General features: G+C 48.7%; 2 protein-coding genes across 4 annotated transcripts; one reads left to right on the forward strand and one right to left on the reverse strand.

The window, feature by feature from the left end:
- The first annotated feature begins 31 nt into the window (after positions 1-31).
- Positions 32-4,426, forward strand: traf3ip2l (TRAF3 interacting protein 2-like). Its single transcript, XM_057038015.1, has 10 exons — positions 32-167; positions 802-894; positions 1,352-1,995; positions 2,090-2,132; positions 2,214-2,278; positions 2,356-2,453; positions 2,534-2,602; positions 2,681-2,794; positions 2,872-2,946; positions 3,059-4,426. Exons 2-10 carry the CDS (start codon positions 851-853, stop codon positions 3,203-3,205), a joined length of 1,299 nt encoding a protein of 432 aa, XP_056893995.1. The 5' UTR covers positions 32-167; positions 802-850; the 3' UTR covers positions 3,206-4,426.
- Positions 4,427-4,973: 547 nt separating this feature from the next.
- Positions 4,974-26,289, reverse strand: wwc3 (WWC family member 3). 3 transcript variants are annotated; one of them, XM_057038006.1, is made up of 24 exons: positions 25,742-26,289; positions 17,747-17,856; positions 17,394-17,594; positions 16,956-17,032; positions 15,580-15,659; positions 13,201-13,330; positions 12,832-12,981; positions 12,631-12,704; positions 10,974-11,222; positions 10,811-10,900; positions 10,214-10,719; positions 10,160-10,183; positions 9,954-10,074; positions 9,779-9,859; positions 9,374-9,460; positions 8,974-9,169; positions 8,680-8,850; positions 7,919-8,037; positions 7,702-7,849; positions 7,463-7,627; positions 7,042-7,134; positions 6,732-6,962; positions 6,530-6,657; positions 4,974-5,726 (listed from the first exon to the last, which is right to left on the reverse strand). In XM_057038006.1, the coding sequence occupies exons 1-24, from the start codon at positions 25,885-25,887 to the stop codon at positions 5,660-5,662; spliced, it is 3,444 nt and encodes a 1,147-aa protein (XP_056893986.1). In that variant the 5' UTR covers positions 25,888-26,289; the 3' UTR covers positions 4,974-5,659. The 3 variants fall into 3 exon arrangements, with proteins under 3 accessions (XP_056893986.1, XP_056893985.1, XP_056893987.1); XM_057038005.1 differs by having other exon boundaries at positions 10,160-10,719; positions 25,742-26,287; XM_057038007.1 differs by lacking the exon at positions 25,742-26,289 and adding an exon at positions 24,911-25,026 and having other exon boundaries at positions 10,160-10,719.

Genomic DNA, 26,289 nt, shown 5'->3' on the forward strand with positions numbered 1-26,289 from the left:
GAGTGACGTGATGTGTAAAGTAAAACGTAAAGGTGGAGTTTGAACAGAGGAGGCGCTTCGGTCGCCATTAAAAAGATCGACAGCTGAGTTGCAACATTTCTCTGCCGTGTTTAGGACGAGTGACAGTAAATTTGACGACGCGGAAGAAGCTGCGTCACCTGTTGGAGGTTTGTGTTTGTTTTAAACCTTTTTAAATTGACATGTTCACAGACGGACTAGCGACAATAATCAGCACGTAATCTGTTCACAGACGGACTAGCGACAATAATCAACATGTAATCTCATTTTTAAACACGAAATGACGCGTATAGTTGAATTCAGTGGCGTGGATCACTGTATCGTGGTTGTGTACGTCATAAATGCTGTGTGTAGAGGTTATACACGGAAAGCTACGTTTCTTTACAGGGCTTTACAAAAAACTTTACAGGGCTTTTATGGAAGGCAAACTAATCTTTTACAGCCCTCACTTCATATTACATTTGAATATGACGCGTCCCATTTTGTGTCAAACTACGAGATGGTGAATGTTTGTGTCTAATGCGTAAAACGCAACTTTTTTCCCACTGATGGCGTTAAAAAGTGTAGTTTTAAATCTCTCTCTCTCACACACTATATATATAAATATATACTTCGTTCAGGAGGGTGAGAATGTCAACTGCTGAAGGAAAGTCCCCTGTGTGGGAGACACTTTATCGTGTTTTTAAATGGCTTCCTGTGTGAATCAAAAAGCACAGCGACAGCAACGTGGGCAGGCGTAAATTCTGGGATGATATTGTTGAGACTTTGATGTGTCCACCGCAGATATTTGGTGCCACTCACAGCGGACACACATGGATGTCGGAGGGGCCCCATGATGATGACGACGTCGGTCTCCGCTCCTTCAGCGCCAGAGAGGTGAGAAAACGGCCCTTTGTCTTCCGGACCCTGCTTTCTGGTGGAAGACAGCAGTAAAACAAGCGTTTAATATTAGTTTTAATTCTAAATTGATGGGTGTTGAGAGTTGAGATCTGCTCATGTTTGGGCTGCTGGGTAGGAAGTCGATATGGTCACGCCGCACAATTCGGCTTTTCTAGATGTCCCTAAGTTAGAGGACATGTGTCCCGGGATTCAGAGGAGGAATAATGCTACATTTATATCCCCCAGGATGGGAAAACTGCTGTTTTTTAAACAAACACTAGTTCATGAACTTGCGAAGAACAAATGCACATGCAGTCTTTGAGGTGTCAGAGTGAGCCCCGGACAGGGGCCTTGCTCAAGGGCACTCTCACAGTGCGCTGGAGTTGTTCTGGCAGCTCTTCTGCTAACCAGCCTACTTGGACTCGTGTGTTTGACTGAGCTTTTCTTGGAGCAGGTACCTGGAAAGTCACTACAACCTGCCCGAAGAGCATGACGAGACCATGAGCACTCTGGGGCAAGAAGCCAGCAATGTCTGCAGGCCAGCCCCCACCTTTATTCCGACAGACCACAGCATCCATCCAGAACATCCCACCCTCGCAGATGACTCGTCCTTCGGGATGGTCCAGGATGCGGAACGCGGTCACTACCTCAATCTCCAGCCGCCTGGCCCGAGCTACTTCTCGTACCCCTCCTCCCACAGCTTTGCTGTTGCTTACGGCCAACCCACTCCGTTTCCCAGCCAGGCCAACAGCTCCCGGCTCCACCCGAGCTTTGCCAGCAGCTGGTCGGGGTACCCCAAAAGCTTGCCTTCCTATTTGAGCCAGATGGATTTTCCCAGCTCTGCTGGAAGCGACTGCCTGTCGGGGTGCAGGTCTCTGTCCCTGCCTGGCAGCACGAACACGAGCAGCCTAGAACAGCCTCTGTCCCTGTGCTCCAACCCACCTTCAGCAAACCTGCGCCATCACAACTTGCCTCCATATTCGTGCCCGCCTCAAGGTGCTGGCTGCTGTGCACAGTGCCCTGCAGAGGCCTTCTCCAGGAGAGCGGCGCCCAACAAACCCCCGTGGCCGCAGCACCACCCAGCGAACGATACGTGCTGTAAGTCTGCTGCGATTTAGCCAACAGGACGCCCACCTTTACAGCTAACTGGAATTAGGACACATAAGATATTAGTTTCTTTTTTCTCTTTTAGATCCAGGTAACTTCCTACTTCCTGGACTGGGATGCACCCAAATGTGAGTATCTTGATCATACTTGAGCCTCTTGGATGACATCACAGGTCCCTCGGACTAAATGTGAACTTTAACCTCATGCAGGGGTCACAAATCTCCGTCCAAGCAGAACAACCACGCGTACAGCACGCCGCTGTCACTGGAGCAGAGTAAGAGTTAATCGTTGGATCATTTACTGAACCGCTGAATACCATCAACATCATTCATTGACTTTGTTGGAATCCAGGGCGGGTTTTCATCACCTACGAGGCGGACAACGAAAAACATGTGAATGATGTCATCAACTTCGCCGCTCTGCTCCGACACAACGGCTTTGACACGCATGTATGGATATGTTTGGTTGTTTGTTTGTTTTAATGATGTAGGTCTACAGTTTTCTGACCGGAACCTTCATTTGTCTCCAGATTGATGTTTTTGAGCAGCAGCTGAGGAGCATCAGCAAGATCGACTTCATGGAGCGCTTCCTCAGCGAGGTGAAAACATCAAACGCTGGTAAACGGCAGCAAACGAGGGCCGTCGGTAGTAACAAGGGTGTTGTGTACTTCACACAGAAGGGGTATCTGATCATCATCATCATCAGCCCCAAGTACTATGAAACGGTGACCGCCTCGCCTCTTCTGGCCAACGACGAGAGGACTTTTAACACTGTCTATATACATAAACAGGTTTGTAGCCATGGAGGCTGAATTGTGCACCTTTCCGTCTGCCCTCTGTTTATTTTTTGCACGTCTGTGTGATGCAGCTCCAGAATGAGTTCATCCAGAATGGGAGCAAGAATTTCAGGTTCATTCCCATCCTGTTCCCCGGGGCTACGAAGGTAAGCTTTGAGCTCCACCGCAGGAGAGGGGGGGACATGCAGAGGTGGCGGTCCTCCCTTCGCTGCTAGCTGTTTCACAACGATGCCCTCACACTCGTCCTGTGCTCCTCAGTGCCACGTCCCCAGCTGGCTTCAGAACACGCACATCTACAGGTGGCCCCGAGACCGGGAGGATATTCTGCGGCGGCTGATGAGGGTTGAGAAGTACAACCCGCCCCCTATTGGTCCGCTCCCAACCATCATCTCCATTCCCATCTAAAGATATCTGACCTGAACCAAAAAGAAACGCGATAAAGTGGTGCGAGGAATCTGATTTATGACATGAATATAAAATACTGTGACTGGCATCGCTCATCCACTGATGCTTTAGGGTGTAAAACAAGTAAAACTGTCCCTTTTTTTTTTTGCCGCACTGTAAACATTCCTCTCAGAAAACCAGTGTCTGCAGACTGTCTGTCTTTTTTTTCTTTTTTTTTTAATGAAAGGTTGGACACATCAGTGTTTTTACTCATGTACACATGTTTTATAGCGGCTGTACGCTGGTCTGTAATTGGCTGGAGTGCAATCTCCGCTGGTGGCTTTGGCAAACACTGGCACGGACTCATTCATCTTTGTCAATAAGGAGATCAGCTTATGTACACAGGTGCACAGCTGCTTTGAGATGCTGTGTCATCAACGTTAGACTAGCCCAACGCAGCTGTCCATGTTGTACGTTTCTGCTATAGAGAGAATTATATTTGATGTTCGGCTTCTCTGGTGAACAAAGCTTGTGTCTGAATGCAAATCCAGCTTTTACTGATTATCTTATTTAAGCTGTCTGCGCGGGTTTTCATGACGCCTAATAAAACATGTAATTACGGGAACTGTTTAAAACTAAGGGGCGGTTACTTTAGCCCGATTACATCAGGCTCAAAGTCCAGTAACTAGTTTGTAATTCTGATTTTACATGGATCATTAATTTGTGTGACCCAGGAAAATGTGCTGCAGCGTTTGGCGTCACACCCCCTCGCACTGGTTTCCTGTGAGGCCTGTTGGCCTCAGAGCAAAATTATGATAGTTACAGTATGACACATGAACCATTACTCATTGTAGCTGAGCTCTGCCCAGATGCAGCTCGTCACCTGTTGCTATTGTGTTGGTGTGTTCCGTGGGTATGACTGAGGTGTGTTTGAGCGCGCTTTCTGAGAAGTGAAATATGACAGTTAAACTGAGACAAGCAGAGACCTGGGACCGGTTCACCTGGAGACCTTCAGGCAATGGCTTTCACGCAACATTTTTATGAGGGAGAATGGACAGGTTTAGACATTACAGTAATTTATGTAAAAAAAACAAACATGATTTATTCACATTTGTGTATTTGCCCTCAGTGGGGTATTTTCTTATTTCTTAGCCTGTTTATCTTGTTACTTTGTTAAAAATTTCCTGCCACCTAAATTGACTTAATATCAAATTGAGAAATAAACATCCAAATATAATAGAACAGGCTGGCACCAGTTAATGAAGAAAAACAAAACACAATGCAATTAAAGTACATGTTTTTCACTGAATCATTAATGTCATATGGGGTCATATGACCAGAATGCACATTGTGGGGGATTCAGAACGCTACAGGTACACAATCAGTTGATCTGGTCACCACAATAACAGGTTGTAATAACAGTTTAGCTTAAATCCACGCGATGACTCCGTGTATTGAAAGTTGCTTCTCGAGGTTGATTAACCACCAACGCTGTAAACGAGCATTCTGAGAAGGAGCGAGTCTCCAGATACTGGCGGCTTGTGTGCAAGTGAAAACCTCAAACAGGATGTCGTATTAGCTGACGTGCGTCTGCCGAGCACGGCAACTTCTCAAGAACTGACTGAAATGGGTCATCACGTTCCTGGCTGGTGGAAACATCACATCTGAGGCTGCAACCGGCAGAAAAGGTCTGCAAGTGCAGGAAGTGGTCATTCGCGTGAAGAGCGAAATAAATCCTGAGTGAACGGCTGCTGATGCCCGAGGCAATTAAAACAAGCACCATCACGGCGTGGTTTAATGATCTTTATCTTCACGAGAGGTAACACTGCAGATGTTCATACAGACATCATTAAAAAAAAAAAATCTGAATACAGTGTTTCATATATTCATCCACATATTGAAAAGTACATGAAATAATATTAATTTTAATAACATAACAAAAGACATCTGTAATAAAAGTGGATTACAAAGTGACCTTTTATGTAAATAACTCTTAAGAATTAGGTAAAGGGGGGGAAAAAGGACAATAATTCCATTTAACTGTATGTAAAAACATTGCAAGTGCTATTTGTTCAAAGCTACAAAATACACGAAAAGCAGAAAGCGTTATCGTTTTATTTCCTTCAAGGAAAGGTACTATAAAATAAGTTACAGTACGGTGAATTTATCCAAACTCTTGTTCCCGTCCTCCAGCGCGTGGTTTTTCTTTAAGCACAAACAACAGGAGCGACTCAGAGGAGTAAAGAGAAGCGCTTCCTGGCAAGAGCGTCTTCCTCACAAAGGAAACCAACAGCCGATATCTGCGCGTTCATCTCCGGAAGGGCCGCGCTCAAACCTCTGAACGCGTGGAAACCTTGCTAATCATCGACAACATCTGGGTCGCCCTGCTTGTGTCCTCGGTGGAAACAACTTTGTACTTCATCAGCTCCAACACTTTGACGTTTACTTCATGTGTGATCATACAGAGACGAGCTCTCAAACATCATCGGCGGGGAGAGGAGGTATGTTGAACCTTGGTCTGGTGAAAAACGCCATCTTCTCTCTGCAGACCAGGAAAACAACAACATCCTCTGAAGCCTCAAACACTGAAAGGCTTTCAAATGCAAGTTTTTAGACGTTATTCTTACTTCCTTCCGTCTTACATTGATCTTCAAATACCTCTCAACCCTCATATGTGACTTCAAGGTCATTCGAAGCAGCAGTGAAATAGCTCAAACTACATCTGATAAAAAATACTCATCCTTCTAGCAAAAGTCAGGACATTTTGATTGGTCCTCACAACTTCAAAGCACCGACTGATGGTTAGGAGTTGGTTTAAAGGTTAGAATTGGATTTGAGTTTAGGTTTAGGTCAGGGTTGGGGGGTTAGTTGGGAGGGTTAGAGTAAGGGTAGGGAGCTGGGGAACGCATTGTGTCTATGAAAGTCCTCAGAAAGATATAAGGACAAGTGTGTGTCTTTGTGAGGGCTATAAATAAGCTATTCACTGTTTTCTTTCAAAATTTGACCTTTAAGTCAAACATTTATATCTGATTATATTTTTATGACCCCGATTAGGAGATATGAACACTGCAGATTGGCTGGGATGATGCGCTACATGTCTGCAGGTCTAAACAGAACAATTACTTTGATTCACAAGGCTAACAGATTTTCAACGTGGTACCTTTAGCTGAACTTTGTATTTGGTGCAATTTAGCCACCATCGTATTATCAACCATAGGATTTGCGAGTGGGTGCTAATTTTGTGGTCATCTCCTGAACCCACGCAGCTCTGGGCCACGTCACGGCTCCCCGCTGTGATAACAGAAGTTATTCCCTCACACTGATCAAAAACATCGAAAGCCCCACCTGAACGTTTGCACCGGCAGAGGCTCTTTCTGGCTCTGCCCCCTCATCTGCAGAACCTCCTTGGAGGCCTTCCTCAGCCTCCTCTCTGCCGCCTCCTCCTGCCGTTGCTCCTGCTTGCTTTGGCTGGCCTGTCAGCCGGGGGGACCAGAGCGTTAGTGCTGCAGGCTGAGGCGGACATCTTGTAAAATACCTGCAAACTCACCTGTCTCTGGGCCTCTCTGAGGAGGCAGCGAAATCGCTCGTCCCTCAGGGCCCAGTGGGGGAGCTCGGGCCCCTCCCTGGCTTGTGGTTCCTCCAGTCGCAGCTTGAGCTCCCTCAGAGTGTTCAGCTCCTCCATCAGTTGCCTCTGACGTGTCCTGCAGGCCTGGAGATCCAGCTCCAGGTCCAGGGAGGTACGGGTCGGCTGCTCAGCCAGGGAGGAGCGGTAGGACTGCTGCTCGCACACAAATACATCAGAAACTGGATTTTTACCACTTCCCGAAACAAATGTGAGACTAAATAAAAGACTGAACCTGTTTATATCTCAACGTTCTTCTTTCCAAAGTGTTCCTGACAAAAGGCGATTTCTTGGGGAGAGTCGAGCTGTCGCTGTCACTGCGGTACAACTGAAAGACAAAATGCACCTTAATCCTGGACAGAAACGCTGAACTGTAATAAGGCAGATTCATTTTAAGCCTCACACTGTTAAATAATGTTCAGCCTATTGAGACAGTCTTTGAGCTGAATCACTAAATTCAGAATCTGCTGTTCACTGATGGATTTGCGCCCTTTTTGCTTTGTGCTTTAGCTTAGGTGCACTTCCACATGACTACTATCTGCCGCAAAATGATCAGAAACAGTTCATTTTCAATACAAGACCTCATCCAGACCATAAAAGAAGATAGGACGCAGGAAAATGCATGAAAAGCCTGCAAAGCTACACTAATAACTCACCCTGCAGACATACTGACTGCGCGCACCGGGAGAAAAGGTCTGAGAGCGGACGATGGTGCTGCCACGCATGAAGGGCGAGGCATGACCCCAGCGCCCCCCCCTCTCTTTGTGCCGGACTCGGACCGGCTCTGGGAACAAACCCTCCGTCATGGTGGCCTTCTCCACCTGCAACCCAAAGATGGACGCCCTCACGCGTGTGGCCGCTGGCGTGTTTTCAGATGTGCGCTGCCGACTGTTACCTTCATCGCGGACAGTTTGCCGACGCTCCGGTTACAGCGCCCCCCAGTGGCGATGCAGAGGCCCTCTCCGCACAGACCTTCGGAGCACGCACCTGCGAACGCCGTGCTGTTGCTGCAGCCGCTGTCCACCGACTCTGCCTGCCAGCTCCTGGAAAACACCCTGTTATCAACTGTGTGCACGAGACGGCAGGACCTGCGCTCAGGTGGGTGTTGGCACCTCTCCGATGACCTCTCCCCTGGCTCGTCCTTCCTGTCCAGCCTCTGCAGCTCCAGCTCCGACTCTCGCTCCTCTATGTGGGTGGCGGTGGCGCGCGACATCAGACTGCATACAGTGTCCTGTGACATCACAGAGGAAGCTTGAATTCCTCCCCTCTGATCAGTACTTTTAGTAGTTTTAATCAACATTTAACTTTAACCAAGTCTCACAAGTTCTACAACAACTGGTTGTGTTTCACAAAGCATTTTTATCCACTGCGGCCCATTTCTACAGGAGGGGAGATATTCCAATAGCAAAATATAAACGTGAGAAGAAATCTGTACCGTACTTTTACTTCCAGAAAATATTACACAAATTAAAAGCTCTTTGGGTTTAAGACCTTGAAAATAAACCCCTCTAACAGGGCGGTAGATGCTAGCAGCTTTGACTGCGAGTAAGTTCGTGTGATGCACCAGAATGTCGGGTATGAGAGAGGAACGCTGACAACGCTCGGCGTGATAAACAGCACTGTTATTTACACAACAGGACCAGTTGGGTTAGTTCAGCCTGCTGGGATCAGATCCCAGCTCTCAGGTGACTAATGCCTGTGTTGGTATTTGTACTTAACTGTGAGGGCGTTGACGCACGCAATAGAAAAACTGAAATTTTTTTGTTACTGTAAACCTGCAACATCCATTTTCATCACAATGATGATGATGATACGCGGCCTTATTTCAACACAACCTTCCGACTATCATCATGAGTTCGGTGTATTTGTTTACCATCGTTCTGGGCCTTTGCTCATCCTCCTGGCTGTCATGGTGTCTGCGGTGGCTCAGATTCTTCTGTTCATATTTGGGAAACTCCGGCCCACTCAGCATCTGCACTCGCAGCCAGTGGTAAACCATCTCCACGCTTCCCTCACAGTCTGCCAGGCTCACCTGGGCTGTACCCTTCACAAACACAGAAAGAGTCACTATATGCAGGGAAAAACTTCATCCGGGCTGTCCAAGAACAGTCCTGTTCTGTCCAAATTGCTGCCCCAAAGGCCTGCACGGCCAGGCTGTCGGACCTACCAGTAGCTCCTCCTGAGCCTGAGGTCCCAGCGAGCAGACAGAGAGCTGCAGAGCGCACACCGCCAGGGTGTTAGCTGGGACAGGAATGCAGAAGCCCTCATTGAAACTCATCTGGCTCTGTGGCTCCAACGCTGTGCAGCAGTAAAACGCACAGGCCCTGCTGGCGTCCAGTGGAAGCAGGTGTACCTTCACGTACCTGCACAGGCAGGGAACAGTCGCGGTACCTCGTTTTACAGGCGGAGCAACAAGCAAAACAAAGCGTTGGGTTCGGAACCCCAATTCCTCAGTATGGTTAATTTATTTCTTTTGGAAATCTATGAGTTTTGTCTTTAGCTACACAGGGGAACTTGTGTGTGTCTGCAGAAACGCAGCCTTAATTCACCCTTGTGGAGAAACTCACACTTTATGGCCGTCCCTCACATTAGACCTGCTTAAACCTTTCAGCTGCAGCAGATGTAGTCGCAGAGACTGCGAGCCGGACTCCCACCTGGAAGATACACAAAGTCATCTTACTGGTTTCACCCCCCCAATATTTTAATGGAAAGAAGAAGAGCTACTCATTTGCAATCTAAAATCTGATAAGACATCCGTCTCTTATCACTAGTGAATAACTCCTCCTACACACATTCTGTCAGTTTTCAGGAAGCAGCGTCATTCGTTAGTTCTGGTTCTTTTCCACCCTTCAGCCAATCTAATGCAAACCTAAATTGGGATGAGTTTGATAAGCTGTCTTTGTCATGCATGCATGGGTGTGAACATGCTGTTCAACCTGTTAGCAGTTGTACAGAGTCTGTAAGTAACTTACAGCAGCCCCAGCTGGATCTGGGTGGGCTCACTCACAGAGGTCAACTCTTTCATGTAGGACACCTCATCAGACTCTTCAGCTCTGGTGGGAAAAAGAAAACGAACAGTCGCGTTCTGGGTTCATTTGCCTTTCTTCGGTGTGTTGGGTGCAGCCATCGGAGCAGCCCTCCTCTCACCTTCTGCCCCAGGCCTCGAAGACCCCACTGTCCGTGGCCAGAGCGTCTTCAGACACGCCTGTTGAGACCCTCCTGGCTCTCCTGCCACTCCTGTTCCCACTGTTGCACCTCAGAGTGACTCCTGAGTCAAACACACAGTGCACACGCACCATTAGTCAGCAGATCCTTTCATCCATGAGCAAAAGCCTCCGCTGGACGCCACTTGCCTGCAGAGGTGAAGGTCCCGGAGGGCCCGCTGTCTCGGTGACTCTTGTTGTCTAGCTGATGCACGTTTACCGTGCCGTCGCTCAGCATGGCGCCGTGGGACAGCGTCTGCGATTGGACCCGCAGCCCCTCCAACAGGCCCCGGGCTGCCTGCTCCATGTACTCCTCTGTCATCTGTGTGAGAGGGCAGTCCGGGGGGGCAGAGTGGTAGGGCGTGTCCATGGGAGAGCTGGGGGGCGAGAGGGAGGACAGGGACGAACGGGAGGAGAGGGAGGCCAGGGACTGCGGCGTGTCGTGAGAACGCTTGGTTTTGCCGTGGTTCAGGGGCTCAGGGTTGAACACAGAGCTGTCTCTGGACATGGTTTCCAGTGGCAGAAGATAACGCAGGTGGGGGTCCAGCGGCTCCCCGACGGGGTCGTGGCGTTCGTACTGGGGCACGCCATAAATATCACTGAAGCTGATGGAGCTGAGAGAGCCTCTGCTGGACGCCAGCGACCCCCTGCTGGAGGCCAGAGATCCACGACTGCTGCTGGAGGATACAGTCAGAGAACTGGCTGACAGACTGCAGAAACAGGAGCAAACGTGCTTCAGAGAAGATACAGGCACAGTGGAGAACAGAAATGGACATTTAGAAGCCGGAGCCAGAGCAGCACCTCCTCAGCTGGGTGTGAAGGTACGTGGTGATGCGAGTGGCCTCCTCCAGCTGCCTCAGCAACACTCTCCTCTTCTCCTGCTGCAGGATCCTGTCATGAGACGCACCGGTGCTTGGTGTGACCCTCAGAAAGCCTTAGCCAGACATATTGTCGTGGTCCTCACCTCTGATTGGCCCCCTGGCTCTGGGAGCTGTGGGCCCTCTGGACCTCCTCCTCCAGCCTGGAGCGCTCCTCCTCCAGCTGCAGCAGCGTCTGCGGACAGTGCTGCTGTTTGCTGACCAGGATGATGTCCTGCAGGAGGGCCTCCTTTTCCCGCAGGAGCTGCATGAAGTCTCGATCCCGATCCGCCTCGGCCCGTCCTGACCAACTCTCGCTATCCAGCTGTGCAAGCTGATGTTGGATACTCTGCACTCTACGGGGACGGCAAAGAACGGACAATCGAGGTTCGGTAAAACAAGACTAAAAGAGGTTTTTGACCATAGAAAATGTGTCTCGGCATCCTGATGTTATGCAGGTAGACCAGGAAATGTTCTGCTTAAGCTCCCAAACACAAGACGCCATCGTTCCAGCGGTTCGTGGGTAGCAGGTGATGGCATCAGGCTGGGGGGGGGGATAGGGAGAACCTAAGGATGCCGATGAGTCTGGTTCGATTTTGGTATAGAAAGGAGAGAACGCCGCCGCAGCAAAGGATGTGTTTAGATTTCGTTTTTTTGAAGTTACACAACTTCAACATTAAACACAGATGTCTGTAGCCACTCAGACTGTCCTCTCAAGCTGTGTTCAATATCCCAAATTTGTTTTTACCCATAGTTATAAGCAACAAATTACATATCAACATTATTATATAGAACCTAATAAAGAAAAAAGTTTCTTACATTTATGTGTAAATAAGACCAAATTGATGCATCACAAAAAAAAATAAAAAATCCCAATATTCACATTTTTCTAACTTCAATTTAAACTTTTTGGGGGGCCATGATGTTATTGGAATGTTGTCTTGGCACTTCTTGGTAAATAGAATTCTGAGGCACTAACTAATGATGTGACTGTATCAGTCTATAAACAGACCTGTTGACAACGTGTTTGTGTCTTGCCGAGTCTTCGCTCGGGATCCTGTTAACCACGGCCTCGGCGTTTGCAGCAACACGGCAGAATCCGCTCGACGCAACGCCGCGCATCCGAGCCAATCAGACGCTCGACGCAGCGGCTCTGATAGCGGCGGCTCTGATAGCGGCGGCTCGCTGCAGCGACCTGCGGCTGCTGAGTCAGCGTGGCAGTTGAAGCCAGGCCTCGGCTCTGATTAACTAACTCTGTTTATGTGACTCAGGGACAGAGAATGCGAGTTTCCACAGGTCTCTTCCCACCCTGATGTCATGCACTGGTGATGCAGCAGCTCGGTCCTGGATAATATCAGGGCGACTCTTCGCAGCTGGAGCGCACACTCGCCTAGAGTTATTGACGAGGACTCCGGCCTCTCTTCGATTCAAGCGGCACTTTAGTGCGAGTGAGGATATATTTAACCGGGGCGTGTTTGCGTTCAACCGCCTTGGGGAGAATCGGGTCGTGCATGGAGGCGGGCGGCGGGCGGCAGGTTCTCTGGCTGCTCGCACAAAGGCAGCACAGTCAGCAGCAGCAGCATCAGTGTGGCCAGGGAAGAATGTGACCACCCAGGTCATTCCTGGCCAGACATCACTCGGCAGCCACGGCCGCCGGCGCCAATACTACACATAACGCGCCTTCCTGCCGGGGCGGGCAGGACTCGGGAGTGGGTCACGCCTGCTGACACAGCTCTACGGCCGAGGATGACCAGCAGAACTTACTTTTTCTTAGCTTCTTCATATTGCCAGTTGACTTTCACTTTGTCTAACAAATGTGAGGAATCTTGGGGACCGTACTGAAAGAGACGAACCAAAAGAAGTCAGTGAGGGATGTTTAGGAGGACTAAAATCTGCAAGGATGGAGGTAATATAGCGACGTGGCTTAGCTCCTCTCCGGCGAGGGGCTGCAGCAGCGCCTCCTACCTCTCCCATGATGTCAGTCTGACACCCAGTGTCACAGTATTGCTGCAGATTGCACGAGTCCCCAGCGCTTCCAGTGCTGTTCGCCACCTCGCTGGCCGAGTCGCAGATAGACAAGCTGCTCTGGAAGTTCACCGTCAGCTTCGCAAGGCTCTGCGGGACACAGTCGCCATAAAATAAACCAACAATCCTTGAGAGCCAAAGAAGTTAGTTCAAGTGTGAAATGGCTCTAAAAGTGCAGAGTCAGTCATCACTTGTGTCAGAGTCCACAACGCAAATGTGTTTTGTTGTGACACAGCAGCATCTGCAGAGGTGAACTGGCACTAGAGGTCAGCAGAGAGTGTCTGAGGAGTCAGGTGAGGTGGCCCGTACCTGGATGAGGTCCTGCCTCTCCTTCTCGCCGGTGCTGATGGCCTTCTTGATGCTGCACAGCTCGCTGCAGATGGCCTGAGCTTCGTCCAGCTTGTAGTTCGTCTGGCTGCAGGACATCTTCCTGTCGATCCTGCAACCACAAACACACGCCTGACCAATCCCCATCAATCAAAATGAAAGGGTAATTAAAGTGAAACAGGCACAAATGCTGGTTATTATATGGGACTTGAGTCTTCCGGGGCTCTCGTGAGCGTCAATTACATAGAATTATAGTACAAATGAGTTTGTGTGGGATGTTCTCTCGTGATTCCCTTTACTTGGCTTCCCTCCTTTCTGTTTAATCAGAGTTTTAAACTAATTAAAGACATTTAAAAATCCCCCTGAGCACGTAAAGTGTTGTGCGGTAATTTAACTCCCCTCGCTTTTCTTAGGTAGGGAAAGGATATAAACCTAAACTTATATTACACCAACAATACCAACCATGACAGGACAAGCATCTGCTTGCTGCTACAATAACACATCAAAATTAGGTTGTTTTTTTTGTGTGCCCCCCCCCCCCCCAGACAACATTTGAGTGCTAAAATACCTCGTCTTATTCAGAAAAAGGATTTTATTTGGGTGCTGCCTAAAAATGCATTCATCCATTTATAGTTTGCGCATGACTCCGGAATCGAAAGAGGACATTTCTTGCTCACTTAACTGGTAAGAGGGTGGGGGCGTTATATTGGGACCAGGTCAGCAGGAAATAAGTCACACGGTCGAGCATCAGAGGAACGTCTGAAGTATTTGTGTGTGGGAGGTAACGATCAAGAGCTGCTCGTGTGGTATTTTCTCATCTGCAGTCAGTTATAAAATACTGCCACTGCATGTAAGAGCCCAGTAAATGGAGCCGCCGGTATTTAAATGTGGAAAGACTGGGAAAAAAAGTCCCCCCCCTCAGATTATTTGATTGTCTCTTTAGATTAGAACAAACATCATTAACATCATTGTGGGTATTAAGGTATGAGGAGGGGATTGGGTGGGTGCGTGTGTGTGGTGGGGGGGTGGGACGGGGGGGCGGCATGGTGCCTCCTCCATCGCGGGGCCTGGCACGTGGCCCCCGCTCTCACCGCAGCCCACTTCCTTCACTCTCCTACAACAGCAGGTACTGTTCATCCACCCGACCCTGCCTTTTCCTCCCAAAACAAGGTCTGCTTTGTCCCGCCCCACCCATTGGCACAGCCTGGCAATTTAGATGCTTCCCAACCCCCCCCACCCACACCCCCCCTTCCCCAGCACCCAGGTCTGATGTCGCCTGTATTCTTTAAATTCCCAATTCACACAAGAAATAGATACACAGAAGCAAATGTTTGGACGTGTGTGACGGTCAGACCTGAGCAGACATTTGTGGACACACACCCACACAAAATTCCCTCACTTGTTCTTTTTTTTAAGTTACACGGTGACAATTTTGGCCGCTTTAACCGATCTGACCCGGTCAATCGGCTATATTGCTGAGTTTGGAAAAACAACAGCCGTTGGGTCCTTTCTGGCTTCAGATCTACAGGCCAACAGAGAAAACAATAGGACACACACACACACACACCACACACACCACACACAACACACACACACACACAACACACACACACACACACACACACACACACACACACACACACACACACACACACACACAGGGGAGGATGCGGCCATGTTTTCTGCAAGCTGTATATTCTGCCGGCTATTCTGGGAATCACTAGAGTTGTATATTATCTAAGAGATAAGGGACTCTTCGGCAGGACTCAGGAAGTGCAAAGGAATTTGCTGCCAGATATCTCTGTGTTTTTGAAACTTGCTCTCAGGCCCACCCCCCCCCCCCTCCCCTCGCGTGGAGCAACTTCCTCTGCAGGCTGAGCTTTGGCTCCCTGCACTCCACTGGTGCATCCTCTTCCTGAGGTGGAGCCCCCCTTTTCCATACAAAAAAAAACCTCCCATTTCTTTTCTGAAACGCTTACTTTTTTCCCCTTTCCAAAAGGTGGAGCTTGTAATTCCAACATGAATTTTAGAACCATTCTGTTATCCCCCCCCCAGCTGTGTGCTACAATAACAACGCGAGCTACGGTAAAATCAGACGTCACTTCTGCAGTACAAAACTAAAGATTAATCGGTGTTTCAAACCTCTGAAGTGAATGATTCCAGATTTAACTTTGTTTGGGACAATAAGACGCAACCAGAGAGAATTAAAGATTGAGGATGACATCAAATCCTGTGGGAAAGACAGAAGAAGAAGGGAAAAGGCTGCTGGGCGGGGAGCCGCAGAGCTGGGTGTTTTAGGAAAGAGAGGGTGCCCGTGTGAGGAAGGGTGGGCCGAGGTTAGGGAAGTAGAGGAACACTCACTCTTGCAGGGTCTCCACCCCCATTTCCTTGTAATGCAGCTCCTGCTTCACCTGGGCCAGCTCCTGCTTCAGTCTGGAGAGCTGTGGACACAAGGCCGAGCAGCAGGTTACCATGGCGCACAATGGGCTTCTCTCACCACTACCTGCCAAAAGCGCTTAGTCATGACTGTGCAGGAATGCTTGGCTACGGTTACACCGGGGCACAACAAGCATCTTTATGGCGTCGCAGACGGAGCATAAAATCTGTGCAGCGGGCCAGAAACGCGCCGGCGTTTGCATTGAAACACGCGGACGCTTTAATGTCTGCGATGAGATGTTCTAATATTTCTGGAAGCCGTGAGCCACCCCGAGAGTTGAAAAGAGGCCAAACTAAAGGACGCGACTGAGTGGAATAATATCTTTGGTCATTTTCAGAGCAATAATCAAGCAGCCATTAGAAGCGCTGCTGCTGCAATTTCAAATCTCAAAGGAGCTTTTTAATAAATGATGAGAGTGAGAGGGGACAGACGGGCGCTGATGCATCCGCAAAGCTGAAGCAGGACTGTGGACGCTTCAGCTTCCCCATGTCTCCTTCTGGAGGAGCTGTTGGGAGCGAGGAAAATACGGTCTGGGAATTCTTAGCAAATACATTAATCCAAGAGGCGTAACCATCGGTGACGCCAATATCCAGAGTGGGTCTTTGAAAAACTATTTTTAATACATCTTTCAGTATGAATAGGTAGTTGGCTGGTTAAATCTGTCAGTGTAAGGTGCGTTTTATTTTGAAAATGCACCCGATTTCTGTGTCCGACTTCCTGTCTGGCTTGATTGTGAACAACGATGTTAAAAATAGAGAAGGATTGTGTTCTCAGCAGATACTTCTGAACTGTGCCGCGGCGTTCCCAGTGGAATCAAACGCATTGTTTGGCTGGAGGAAATGTTCGATTTAAAATCTCTCGCGGGGATTTTGGGGAGATTTAACTGGATCAAACAGTTTAAAATCCAAGGTCTGGGCCCTGCGAATGCCACCGAGCCGTAATTACGCCCACATTTATGGCTGTTGTGGCTCTTAGCGGTGAATTTAAATCCCAAAAATTTGAACGACTCGTCCGAGAAGCATGGATTCATCAGATGTGCTGTAACCTCAAGGTCAGCTTCTCAGACTTCATGATGGAAACAGCCTCATTCACGCGGTCGTTGGGACGAATAACGTCCACCGTGGCCCCTGTGAGGCAGTGACCTAGCCTCTGCCTGACCCTTTGATGCTGATCTCATCCTCATCCTCTCAAAGCCCCTGAGCCAGAGCCACAGTATCCTGTAGGGGCCACACCCAAGTCCTTTTTCTATCCTAAAGGGCCCCTCTCTGCAGCCCATTGTTCTCCTCTGGTAATGACTTACCCGCTCTCGTCTACAAGCTATTTCCACTTTGATTTGGTCGGGGTCATATTTCGCGTTCGTGGATGAGCCAGAGAGTGCTGTGAAGAAACGAAAACACAGGACACGGAGGGATCAGCAGCGAGTTGGTGATTTTACAGTGAGGTCAGAGGGTGTCCGGTGTCGTGGACACCCCCTGGACACTAGCGTAACAGCTGGCTGGAGTCAGAGGGTAAACTGGGTGGAGGTGCATGAAAGACAGGGTGGGGTGACAACAAGGGGAATGGAGCCCCCCCCAGAAATGCCCCCCCACACCAGTTCTTAAAAGCACACCAATAGTATAGTGCAGGTAATAAGTTCAGCTGAGGTCACCTTAACTGGTCCCGGGGCCTCACGGTTCAGACTGTTCTCATCCTTAAACCTTGCTGTGAGACACAGCTGGACAGCGTCGGCGTGACCTACCGCTGCTGACGGAGCGATTGTCCTCAGAGAGCTCGTGGAAGAGCAACATTTCCTTCTGAGCCAGCTCCAAACGCTGCTGCTTCACCAGGTACATCTCCTTCTTGGCTTCAAGGGCCTCCTGGGCCACCACGAGGTACTCCTTCAGCATCCGCTCCTGCTCCTGCCGCCACTGAGTGCGCGGGTTCTCGATCTGGGTTGTCTCTGTGAAGGGGAGATCCATCCATCCATCCTCTCAATCTCATTTCAAATAAAAAAATATGTTTAAACGCAGCATAGCTTCGGCTAACTAAGGTCTGGATGGACGATCAAGCGGTCTCTTGACTGGTCTTACGAACAGGTGGAGCTGTACTCACTGTTGATGTGGTCGATGTAGTAAACTCCAACCTGCTGGTCATAAACTTCCTCCCAGCCCAGGGGGAGTTCATCGCCAACGCAGTCTGCAAAGGTCAGCGGCTTGGTGATCCTGAAACCATTTAAAGGTCATTAGCAGATCCAACACTGATCGCGGTGACGCAGCGTTAACGGAGGAGGAAGAACCCGGAACCCAACGAACATGTTTGGTCATCTGTGTGCATTTTTTACAAAGATGCTTTCGTTCCCAAACTTTAGTTTCTCTGTGTTAATTCCCCAATTGAAAAAGTAATAAAAGAGGAAATCAACCAAGCACAAATACGTGGTCTGTGGTGTTCGACAGCTTTTAAAACGCACGTAAGCAGACATTAATACAACAGGATAACATCTGCTCCGCGTGTGTCATATAGGCGACACCATAAGGTCACTGGTTCTTGGCCAGTGAAGGAATATGTGACCGAGTCCGCCTTCAAAAAGATTCATTTACTCAAAAAGCAGATAATGCCAGATTATTCTATAGATACGCTACGTGGGAACTGGGAAACTGGCTCTGATGACAGCCGGGTACACCTCCCTGATTACCATCAGTCGGCAGAGACTAAACTGGGCCCCGTGGCAGTGACCTTTGCCCCTCAGTATGCCCACAATGCAGACAGGAGGCCCGCGTCCACAGACGTACGCATGCAGGCGGCTTAAAGACGACCTACTGAGTTGTTGTTGCATTCTGCACCACATTCCTCAGGCGACGGAGGCACCGAGACACATTCTGACCCAATTTAGTCAGGGAAATTCTCATAGGTTGTACAAGGACTCTGAGCCTTCCGACCACAGCTAAGAGGGACATCAACAGTCTATTGTCATATGAAATTAAATGGGATCTTTCTGAAAGGAACGCTGCCAAAGACTGACTGACTGAATGATGATGAAAGAAGAGAAAAAAATAATTAAAAAAAGAAATCTATGAACTCCTTCTGTATTTTACACATTTTTAGTAGATTGCCCCACTAACACGCTGCTTTGTGTTACAGAATTATGGGTCATGTACTTAAGATTCATTAATGAATCATAGATTTAGCCACAAATTTGCTGCGTTCATTTTGATTTCAAGTGCAATAAAACTTATATTAAATATTAAGCACAAAACACATCCCTTCATTTAGACTTTTCCCAATTCAGCTCATCTTTAGTTAATGTTATAACGTCTGTTGGTATCAGAATTGTCTCGAGGTGCTTTACCGAAACCCAGATCCTGCCCCCCCCCCCCAAGCAACAGTGGCCAGGAAAAACTCCCTTTTAACAGGAAGAAACCTTGAGCAGGACCAGGCTCATATGATGAACCCAAAACTTCATCAGAGGTGTGTCATATTTAGAACTAGCAGATGGAGAATCACAGAGAGCAAATCAGCTTAACGCAACTCTGTGCTTCAGTCTGTAGGGGGCTGGGATGGGACGCTATATAGCCACGATAAAATCCACTTTGCGAGAGTGCAATTACATTAAAAATGATAGTTAAAAATAAACTGCCATTTAACAAAAACAGCCAGTTCTTCCACCACAAGAACTTCTTGGATTTTACAGGCATGAAGGTATTTGAAAGAACAAACCGTCCGAAACAGCAGACAGAATTTACGAGCAGACTGCTTCCATTCTTTCCCTTTAAAAAACGTTGATCATCTCCTGACCTCAGACTCATCTTGTGACCCTGCTAGAGAGCTCCGCTTGAAAGCCACTGGATGAATCAATCATTGTATCGTTCCAGCTCTGCAATAAAGTCACACATAATCCAGAAAAAGGGGCCGTCTAGACGGCTTAACTGCACCAAGAGTGGCGTGGTGACAGCGTGGAAAAGAGATTCTCACACCAGCCTTGTTCATGCAGCCAAACACAAGGACAAAGCAAACAGAGGCATAGTCCCGACTGCTTTAAGTGTTTGTTGAAGATATGCGAACGTAAAGACACTGAGAGCACAGATTAGCTCTGAGACAACAGAGTTAACCCGTGTAACACCGCAGACCTTTTGATGTACGATAAGAAGGAAACTGGGTGATGACGAGGAGTGAAGCCTGGCGTCGGCGCCGTCAGCAACTGCCCTCCCGTTGCCCCTGTGAGAGGAGAAGCCTGTCTGGACAATCTGAATTTGAAGACCTGACTGTTTGGTTTGTTACGCTGTCTTGTGACAACGGCCGCTGCTTTTTTGGAGTCGTGTCTCAGCTCTGGAGGCTCAGAATACAATCGGCGTGCTGAGCCAGAGCAGCACACATCAGCAGTCTGGTGACCCAGAACCGCCCGGTACCAAAGATAAAACGTGAGGTAATAGCACTGATGGACACGGTGGGTTCTTCGAAACAACATGGCTTTTTGATAAAGGTCTGATCAATCTGGGCTTTCTCACAGTCAGGTGACTGGCTGATTCCCGTGGTGATCCTGAGTGAACAGGGGCATCTTCACCTGAAAGGCTTAGTCCAGTCCAGTCGGGTGTGTGTGTGTGTGTGTGTGTGTGTGTGTGTGTGTGTGTGTGTGGATGGGGGTTGCTTGTGAACTCTTGGGTTTTTCAGGACTTTACCCTTTAAAATAGCTAAAACTATTGATTTGACTCTCAAATGTGATTTAGCCTGTTGAGGTTTAATGACCTGAATTTGTTTGTTTGTTTAAAGTCAATAAAACGCTCCAGCGAAAGAGTCTGAACTTGTTTCGTCATGTCGCCGAGCGTCGGTGTGACTGCTGCGCCCGGTTATCGCGCCAGATTTCATACTTCATACTTTGCTATTTTACGTTTTCTGCTCTCGAGGTTGGCATTTGGGGCCCATTTTCTCCAAATCTCCTACTGATGTTAGCATTGGTCACCATGACAACTTCGCATCCTGTTCTTATTGTCGTTATTCAACCCTGAACTTTAAAGAATTAAGATTAACATTATTAAATCACATTCATTTTGACCAAGAGTTCATTATTTTGAGACACTGTTTTAAAAGGAGTAAAAAGCACAATAAATGCCTTTAATATGGTTGAGTTTGATAAGACAGAACTCTGCTATAAATGGACTTTCTCAAGTGTCTTAATGGTGAAGCTCCGTCTGTGCCTTTCGTTCCAGCAGCTGCCCGAATATTCAGATTTAAATATATCTTCGGTAAAAGGGGCTATTTTAATTTTGGTATAAATACTCACATTAAAGTTGGGGACAGGCAAAGTGAAATATTTTACACATTCGCTGAGATCCGGTTTTAGTGGCGGAGGAAGCAGAAAAAGAGGCCGACAGAATGACAAGCATGTTCAGCTGTGGGGGGCTGCAATGCTGCAGCGCCCTGTCGCGTCGCGCAGCTCCGCGGCCAAATATATTTAGTTGTCAAAGACATTTGCTAATTCTGGAATAATCTTTGACATTCTGGGCTGTCCCACAAGATATTTCTATCTGCGCCATATCCGTCCGTGCCCGCTTGACGGGCCGCTTCAGGGGAATGGCATGCGCAACTGGAGTCTGGGCCACTGGTCCCAGTCTGGTGTGGTCATCAACCAGCTCCTCAACGTCTCTGTCCGCTATGGTATGGTTCGCTAGGGTAAACAGAGCGTCTGCCACATTCCTGAATTCAGCCAAAGCTGGGGTCAAAAAGCCTCCCGCGACGACCTCAGCCTCGTCTCTTGGGCAGCAAAGCGCAGAAGGGGCAACAGCGACGCTCCGTCAAGTTAAACTGGGAGAAATCTGGACATGAGAACCTGAGCGACCCAAAAAGCGAAGGAATCGACTCCGCGTTTCAGCAGCGTCGTCACTTCTGAAGCCATTCTGCACTTTCCCGTTTTAACTCTGGAAAGCGCCGCCAACGCCACCTGCTCCGACTGTTAGCTCTTCTGCAGAGGGGTGCCGGACGTCTCCAAATTCCGCTGTGTTAAAATTGAAACGTAAAAACAACTTAAGGAGGAATGTCATTCATGTCCAGCCTCTCCGACGCTCCGCAGCATCAGAGCAGCAGACAGACGGACACCAGCCCAGCGTCTCCCGATATGTGACGATTCTTATAGAAATAGGTCTCCTAAAAGTAGACAGACAGCTCTGGGTACATTTAGATGGCATCTGGACACATGGGAAGTGCTGTATTTGTGATCAGGGCGGAGCTGGGGCGCACAGCTATGAGGACCATTCACACATGTGCAGCATCAGGATGCATTTTAATAGAAATGCCCAATGAGACTCCTCGTGCATCTGATCAGGTTTGGAGGACATCGTCTAAAGCTGAAGGGGCCCATTAGCAGCCTTTTCACACATGCACAGTAATCCTGAGTTCTATGTGAACAGCATTTTAAATCCTGATTCAATCACACTGGCTCCCTCCTCCCAGCTCCTGGGAGCCCCTTCAATGCTGAGCTGATCCATCAAGGCCAAGTGGAGGGTTTTTGTGCGAGTTCTCCACTCAATCCCACCTCTCCATCCAGCCCCCCAGACTCTCCCATATTTACATCCATGTTTTACATCAAGTCTCGCCCGATGCTGCCAGTGTAAACAGACAGCTTTGGAAAAACTCTCTTACAAATCCTCCCGGGTGCACGTGTGAATGGAGCTTATGTCATTCCCTCGCCATTTTTTTAAAATGTTTTAATAAAACTAATCTACCTCGGTGGACACATTACCACGATGTTAAATCACCAAATGTCCCCGATGAACGCTCAAAACAACATAAGCGGGGAGGCGTCTTTTAAAAACATCGAGGCGTCGCCTTCATTTAGCCACCGACTGGGGCCGAACGGCTTCGTAGCGACGGAAATATGGTTGAAAAAATACTCATGTGAGAAGCGGTTGAAGTCCAGATGTGACCGCGATAGTTTCTACTGCAAAGATTTTCACAGATCACAAATGAAGATCCAGCGTCAGCGTTGGCAGCAACACTAAGAATCCCATAATAACTTGAATTTTAAAGGCGCTGACAGTTGTTCCTGCAGCTCCGACCACTCGGGTCATATCACTGCTCCTCGTTCCCAACACTGATTAGTGAAATTCCTTTTTTCTTCCGTCTTTTCCCAGCTAAGAATGTTGGAAGGAACTGAACAAATGACCAAAATTCATAATTAATTTGTTTTCTTTTCAGATTAAATCCTCCACAGCAGCACCAAGTCTTTTTAAGTTAATATCCATGAGAATGTCCCGTTGAAACCACGTCATAAAATATCTTTTTTCCTCCAAACAGACGCTGCAGACTGGTTTGACTGGTAACTCGTGACAATTCTGGGCTGTTTTTGGATGGCTCACGTTAAAAAAAAAAAAAAAAACCCATACAAATGTGTAGAGTTAGTGACGTATTTTTCTTTCTTTTCAAATAAGAATTGGCCGATGTTTAGAAGGGGAAAAAACACAATGGTGGTCCAGGGCTGGAGGTGGTTCCACTGAGTATGGCATGTCCTGTTTAGGCAGCATTCTTCACAATATATATACAAAAACACACGCAAGCCAACCTACATTCTGTCAGCTGGACGGAGCTGCGTGAGAGCCGACCCGCGGCCCCAACTGCCAATCAGGTAATTAGTTAATGCTGCAGAGCGTCGTGGTAAAGGTGTTTACAGGGGGGCAAAGGCATACTGGGAATGGAAGAATAAGGACACAGAAACGACATCAGGGCAAAATGACACTGGACGGAGCGATAGCGTGCCGGTGACCTTCCCCCCCATCATCACCCAAAAGACAAAAAAGAGCCGTCATAATGAAAACACTGGGGGAAGCAAAATAACAGCGGGGTTCAGCGCATGTGAATAACCTTTCGGTGCTGGAAACACAGCTCACCCTTTCCAGAATAATTGAATTTGGTGTGCTTTGTGACCAAATATAAAGGCCTCCCTTTGCTGAGCGGCAGGCCGGCCGTGGCTGTTGCATAACAGAGCTAATAAAGGAGGCCTGCAGGGCCCGTGATGGAGAGGAGGAGGCAGACACGTGGGAACTGCCTCTGTTCTGCTGCTCCGTCTGGGGCCGCCAGCGAGTTAGGGCCCCCGGGCATTAGCGTGGCCATGCCTAACATAACGCTCATACCGCTGTAACAAAACAGCCCCGCTGAACACTTCAGCTCTCCCAGGAGGCGGCAGGGACGCCCTCGGGGCCGGGACACGTCGGCGGTCCTCGCCGTCAAAAGGCTTGAAGCTGAGGGGCATAACTATGCTGCTGCGCAGCTCCATGGCAGAGCGGCACTGACAATCACCTTTGTGCTCAGCAAGTTCACGTCTCAGAGATCTGGCGATCAATTAGACACCGTCCTCCGTCTCTGTGAATCACAACAGCGAAGGTCAAGAATTTGAATCACTTAGGGGGATGTCAAACGTTAACATCAGTGGACTTCATCAGCGGCGTCCCATCAGGAAATCGAGCAAATTCAGGCGTAAAGAAAGTTTGAAAAGAGCTCTTCAATACAGGATGTCCTCGTTTTTTTTGTGTCATTCCTGAAAGCTACGTGTGTTCCCAGAATTTCTGTCAGCCAACGACCCAAATTAATAACTGGATCCGTTTAACCGGTTATCTCTCTCTAGCGGAGGCTCCTTTCGCCGATTCCGCACAAAAGCGTCTCAAGAATCCGATGACAATCACCGTATCTCTTAAATCTCGTGCAGCTCGTGGTTGGAGTATGCCTACACGCATGTCAGCCACCACAATGAAGGCCTGCAACAACATGCGCTGGAGACCCAGCAACAATCCCGAAATTACCCCTCTTTGACTCAAGCGTAGGACATCTGTCAAACAGTGGGACGTGTATGGAAGACCTGTCATCACTGCTCCCGCCATCTACGTCGGGCCTGAGCTGCACCAAACAGTCCGTTTATCTGAAGGCGGGGAGAAATCGCTTGTTTAAGGACGCACCAGCTGACCATTTTCACGTCCTCGTTGTAGGACAGGACAAGCTCAACTTTGGGATGCGATTTATTGGGACGGTTTGTATCAGGTGGTGACAGGACACATTCCTCTGACTGAGAGATCTAATAAATCACCCAGCTGTGTTTTCAGAAGGGTATTCTTATGAGTTTTGTATCAGCTCACACAACAATGGTTAATCAAGTCCCCCGGAGGGGGCGGGGGTGTAATGTCTTATCTAGATTACACTCGGCTACTGTCGCTATCTGCTCAAGACGAGTGCGCTTCGCACAGCGCCACAAACACGCCGAGCTGTTTTTCCATCAAGCAGCCCAGTTTAAATACTTACCATAATTCCCAGTAATCTCACAAAGTCTGCCGTGAATGCCTGGTTGAGCCTGCTCCTGGGCTGGTGAAATCCCAGTCCCCACAAAAAGCACATCCTTGCAGCTTTCCCAGTGGCCCAACTAGCATTCCTGACATAGTTTCACAAAGATTTCTGGGAGTTGGAGTTTTCAACTGCATTATCAAGTGCAGTAAAAAAAAAAAAAAAAACCACACACACACACGCTTAAAAAGGTCACCATGGAATGAACTGCAACATTAAATGACACAGACACACACACTACAGGACTGGACGTGTCTTAGTATGAAAAAGAAAAGCGCTGGATAACAATAGCTCGCTGTGTTATGTGCACGAACCAGGAATGTTTCAGGTCACTGGAAGTCATAAATCTGCGGAGCCACACTGAGAGGCTGGAGACAGACATCAGGTTGACTTTTTAAAGGCAAGCTGAAACGATAATGACCCGCACCAGAACGCCGGCCCCGCCGCCGCGACAATATCAGACGGTTAAGGAAAGATGTTAGTGGAAAACGTGATGCAGCGGCTGCACCCTAGGTGACCATGGCCGAATCCATCCCCTGCATTCATGGGAACAGCCTGGGGAGGCGGGGAGGCCCCCCACTGCTGCCAGGTCCCATCTGATCCATCCTGACACCCAGAATCCCCGCAGTGTCATGGTGCAGGGGGTGGGGGGGGGACTCCCCCGGCCCCCAGAACACAAACACAACTGGCTTCATTTGACATCTGCCAGCAAAAACAAGTTTAGCTTGAATTAAACCAGTTCGTGTGAGTGCGATCCCAGTGTTCCCAGCGTCCCCCAGGCCTCGAGCATACCTATCTCTGGGGTCAATCCACGAAGTTTGCCGGGTGTTGTGGTCGATATAAAAGACTCTGCCATCGTAATCCCGAGCTTCCTCCCAGCCCGCGGGCAGCGGCAGCTCCGAGCTCTCCCTCCGCTTACTGCCGCTGACCCACGGCATCGTGTCGGGATGTTGAGAGGGCTGGAGCCCTCTGCCCTGCTTTTTATCCCCCCCCCGGAAAAAAAATACAGTCGCTCCTCACAGCATTACAACTAACTCGACTTCGGCGCGCTGGAGAACCGAATCCAAAACTTTCCACCGGCTGAAAACGTCCCGCTGGAGGTACATCCACGTTCGATCTCGCTGTCCCCCCCCCTTAAAAAAAAAAAAAAAACACAACACACGCACACACGGCCGCGACGCACTCACGGTGCTCGGTCCTCCATGTTCGCCTCCTCCACCATATTTCATTCCTCCGTGTCCATATTCGGCTACGGCGCATTTGCATAAACGGTCGGACGCACGACTGAGCGAGCTGCTGCCCAATAGGAAGAGTTCGGAGCCCGACTCTGTCATTAAAGT

This window comes from Takifugu flavidus, chromosome 7, assembly GCF_003711565.1.
Source record: "Takifugu flavidus isolate HTHZ2018 chromosome 7, ASM371156v2, whole genome shotgun sequence".
Classification (NCBI taxonomy): Eukaryota; Metazoa; Chordata; class Actinopteri; order Tetraodontiformes; family Tetraodontidae; genus Takifugu; species Takifugu flavidus.

What these genes read in the sequence shown, in the direction of transcription:
- traf3ip2l (XM_057038015.1), top strand. Translation starts at nt 851, where the DNA reads ATGATGATGACGACGTCGGTCTCCGCTCCTTCAGCGCCAGAGAG. An exon ending in GGACTGGGATGCACCCAAAT is followed by an intron (nt 2,133 to 2,213) that starts GTGAGTATCTTG and finishes AACCTCATGCAG; the next exon opens with GGGTCACAAATCTCCGTCCA. An exon ending in TGGAGCGCTTCCTCAGCGAG is followed by an intron (nt 2,603 to 2,680) that starts GTGAAAACATCA and finishes TACTTCACACAG; the next exon opens with AAGGGGTATCTGATCATCAT.
- wwc3 (XM_057038005.1), bottom strand. Translation starts at nt 25,887, where the DNA reads ATGCCGTGGGTCAGCGGCAGTAAGCGGAGGGAGAGCTCGGAGCTGCCG. An exon ending in TTCGAGGCCTGGGGCAGAAG is followed by an intron (nt 9,860 to 9,953) that starts GTGAGAGGAGGG and finishes TTTTCCCACCAG; the next exon opens with AGCTGAAGAGTCTGATGAGG. An exon ending in GCAGTCAGTATGTCTGCAGG is followed by an intron (nt 7,135 to 7,462) that starts GTGAGTTATTAG and finishes TTTGTCTTTCAG; the next exon opens with TTGTACCGCAGTGACAGCGA.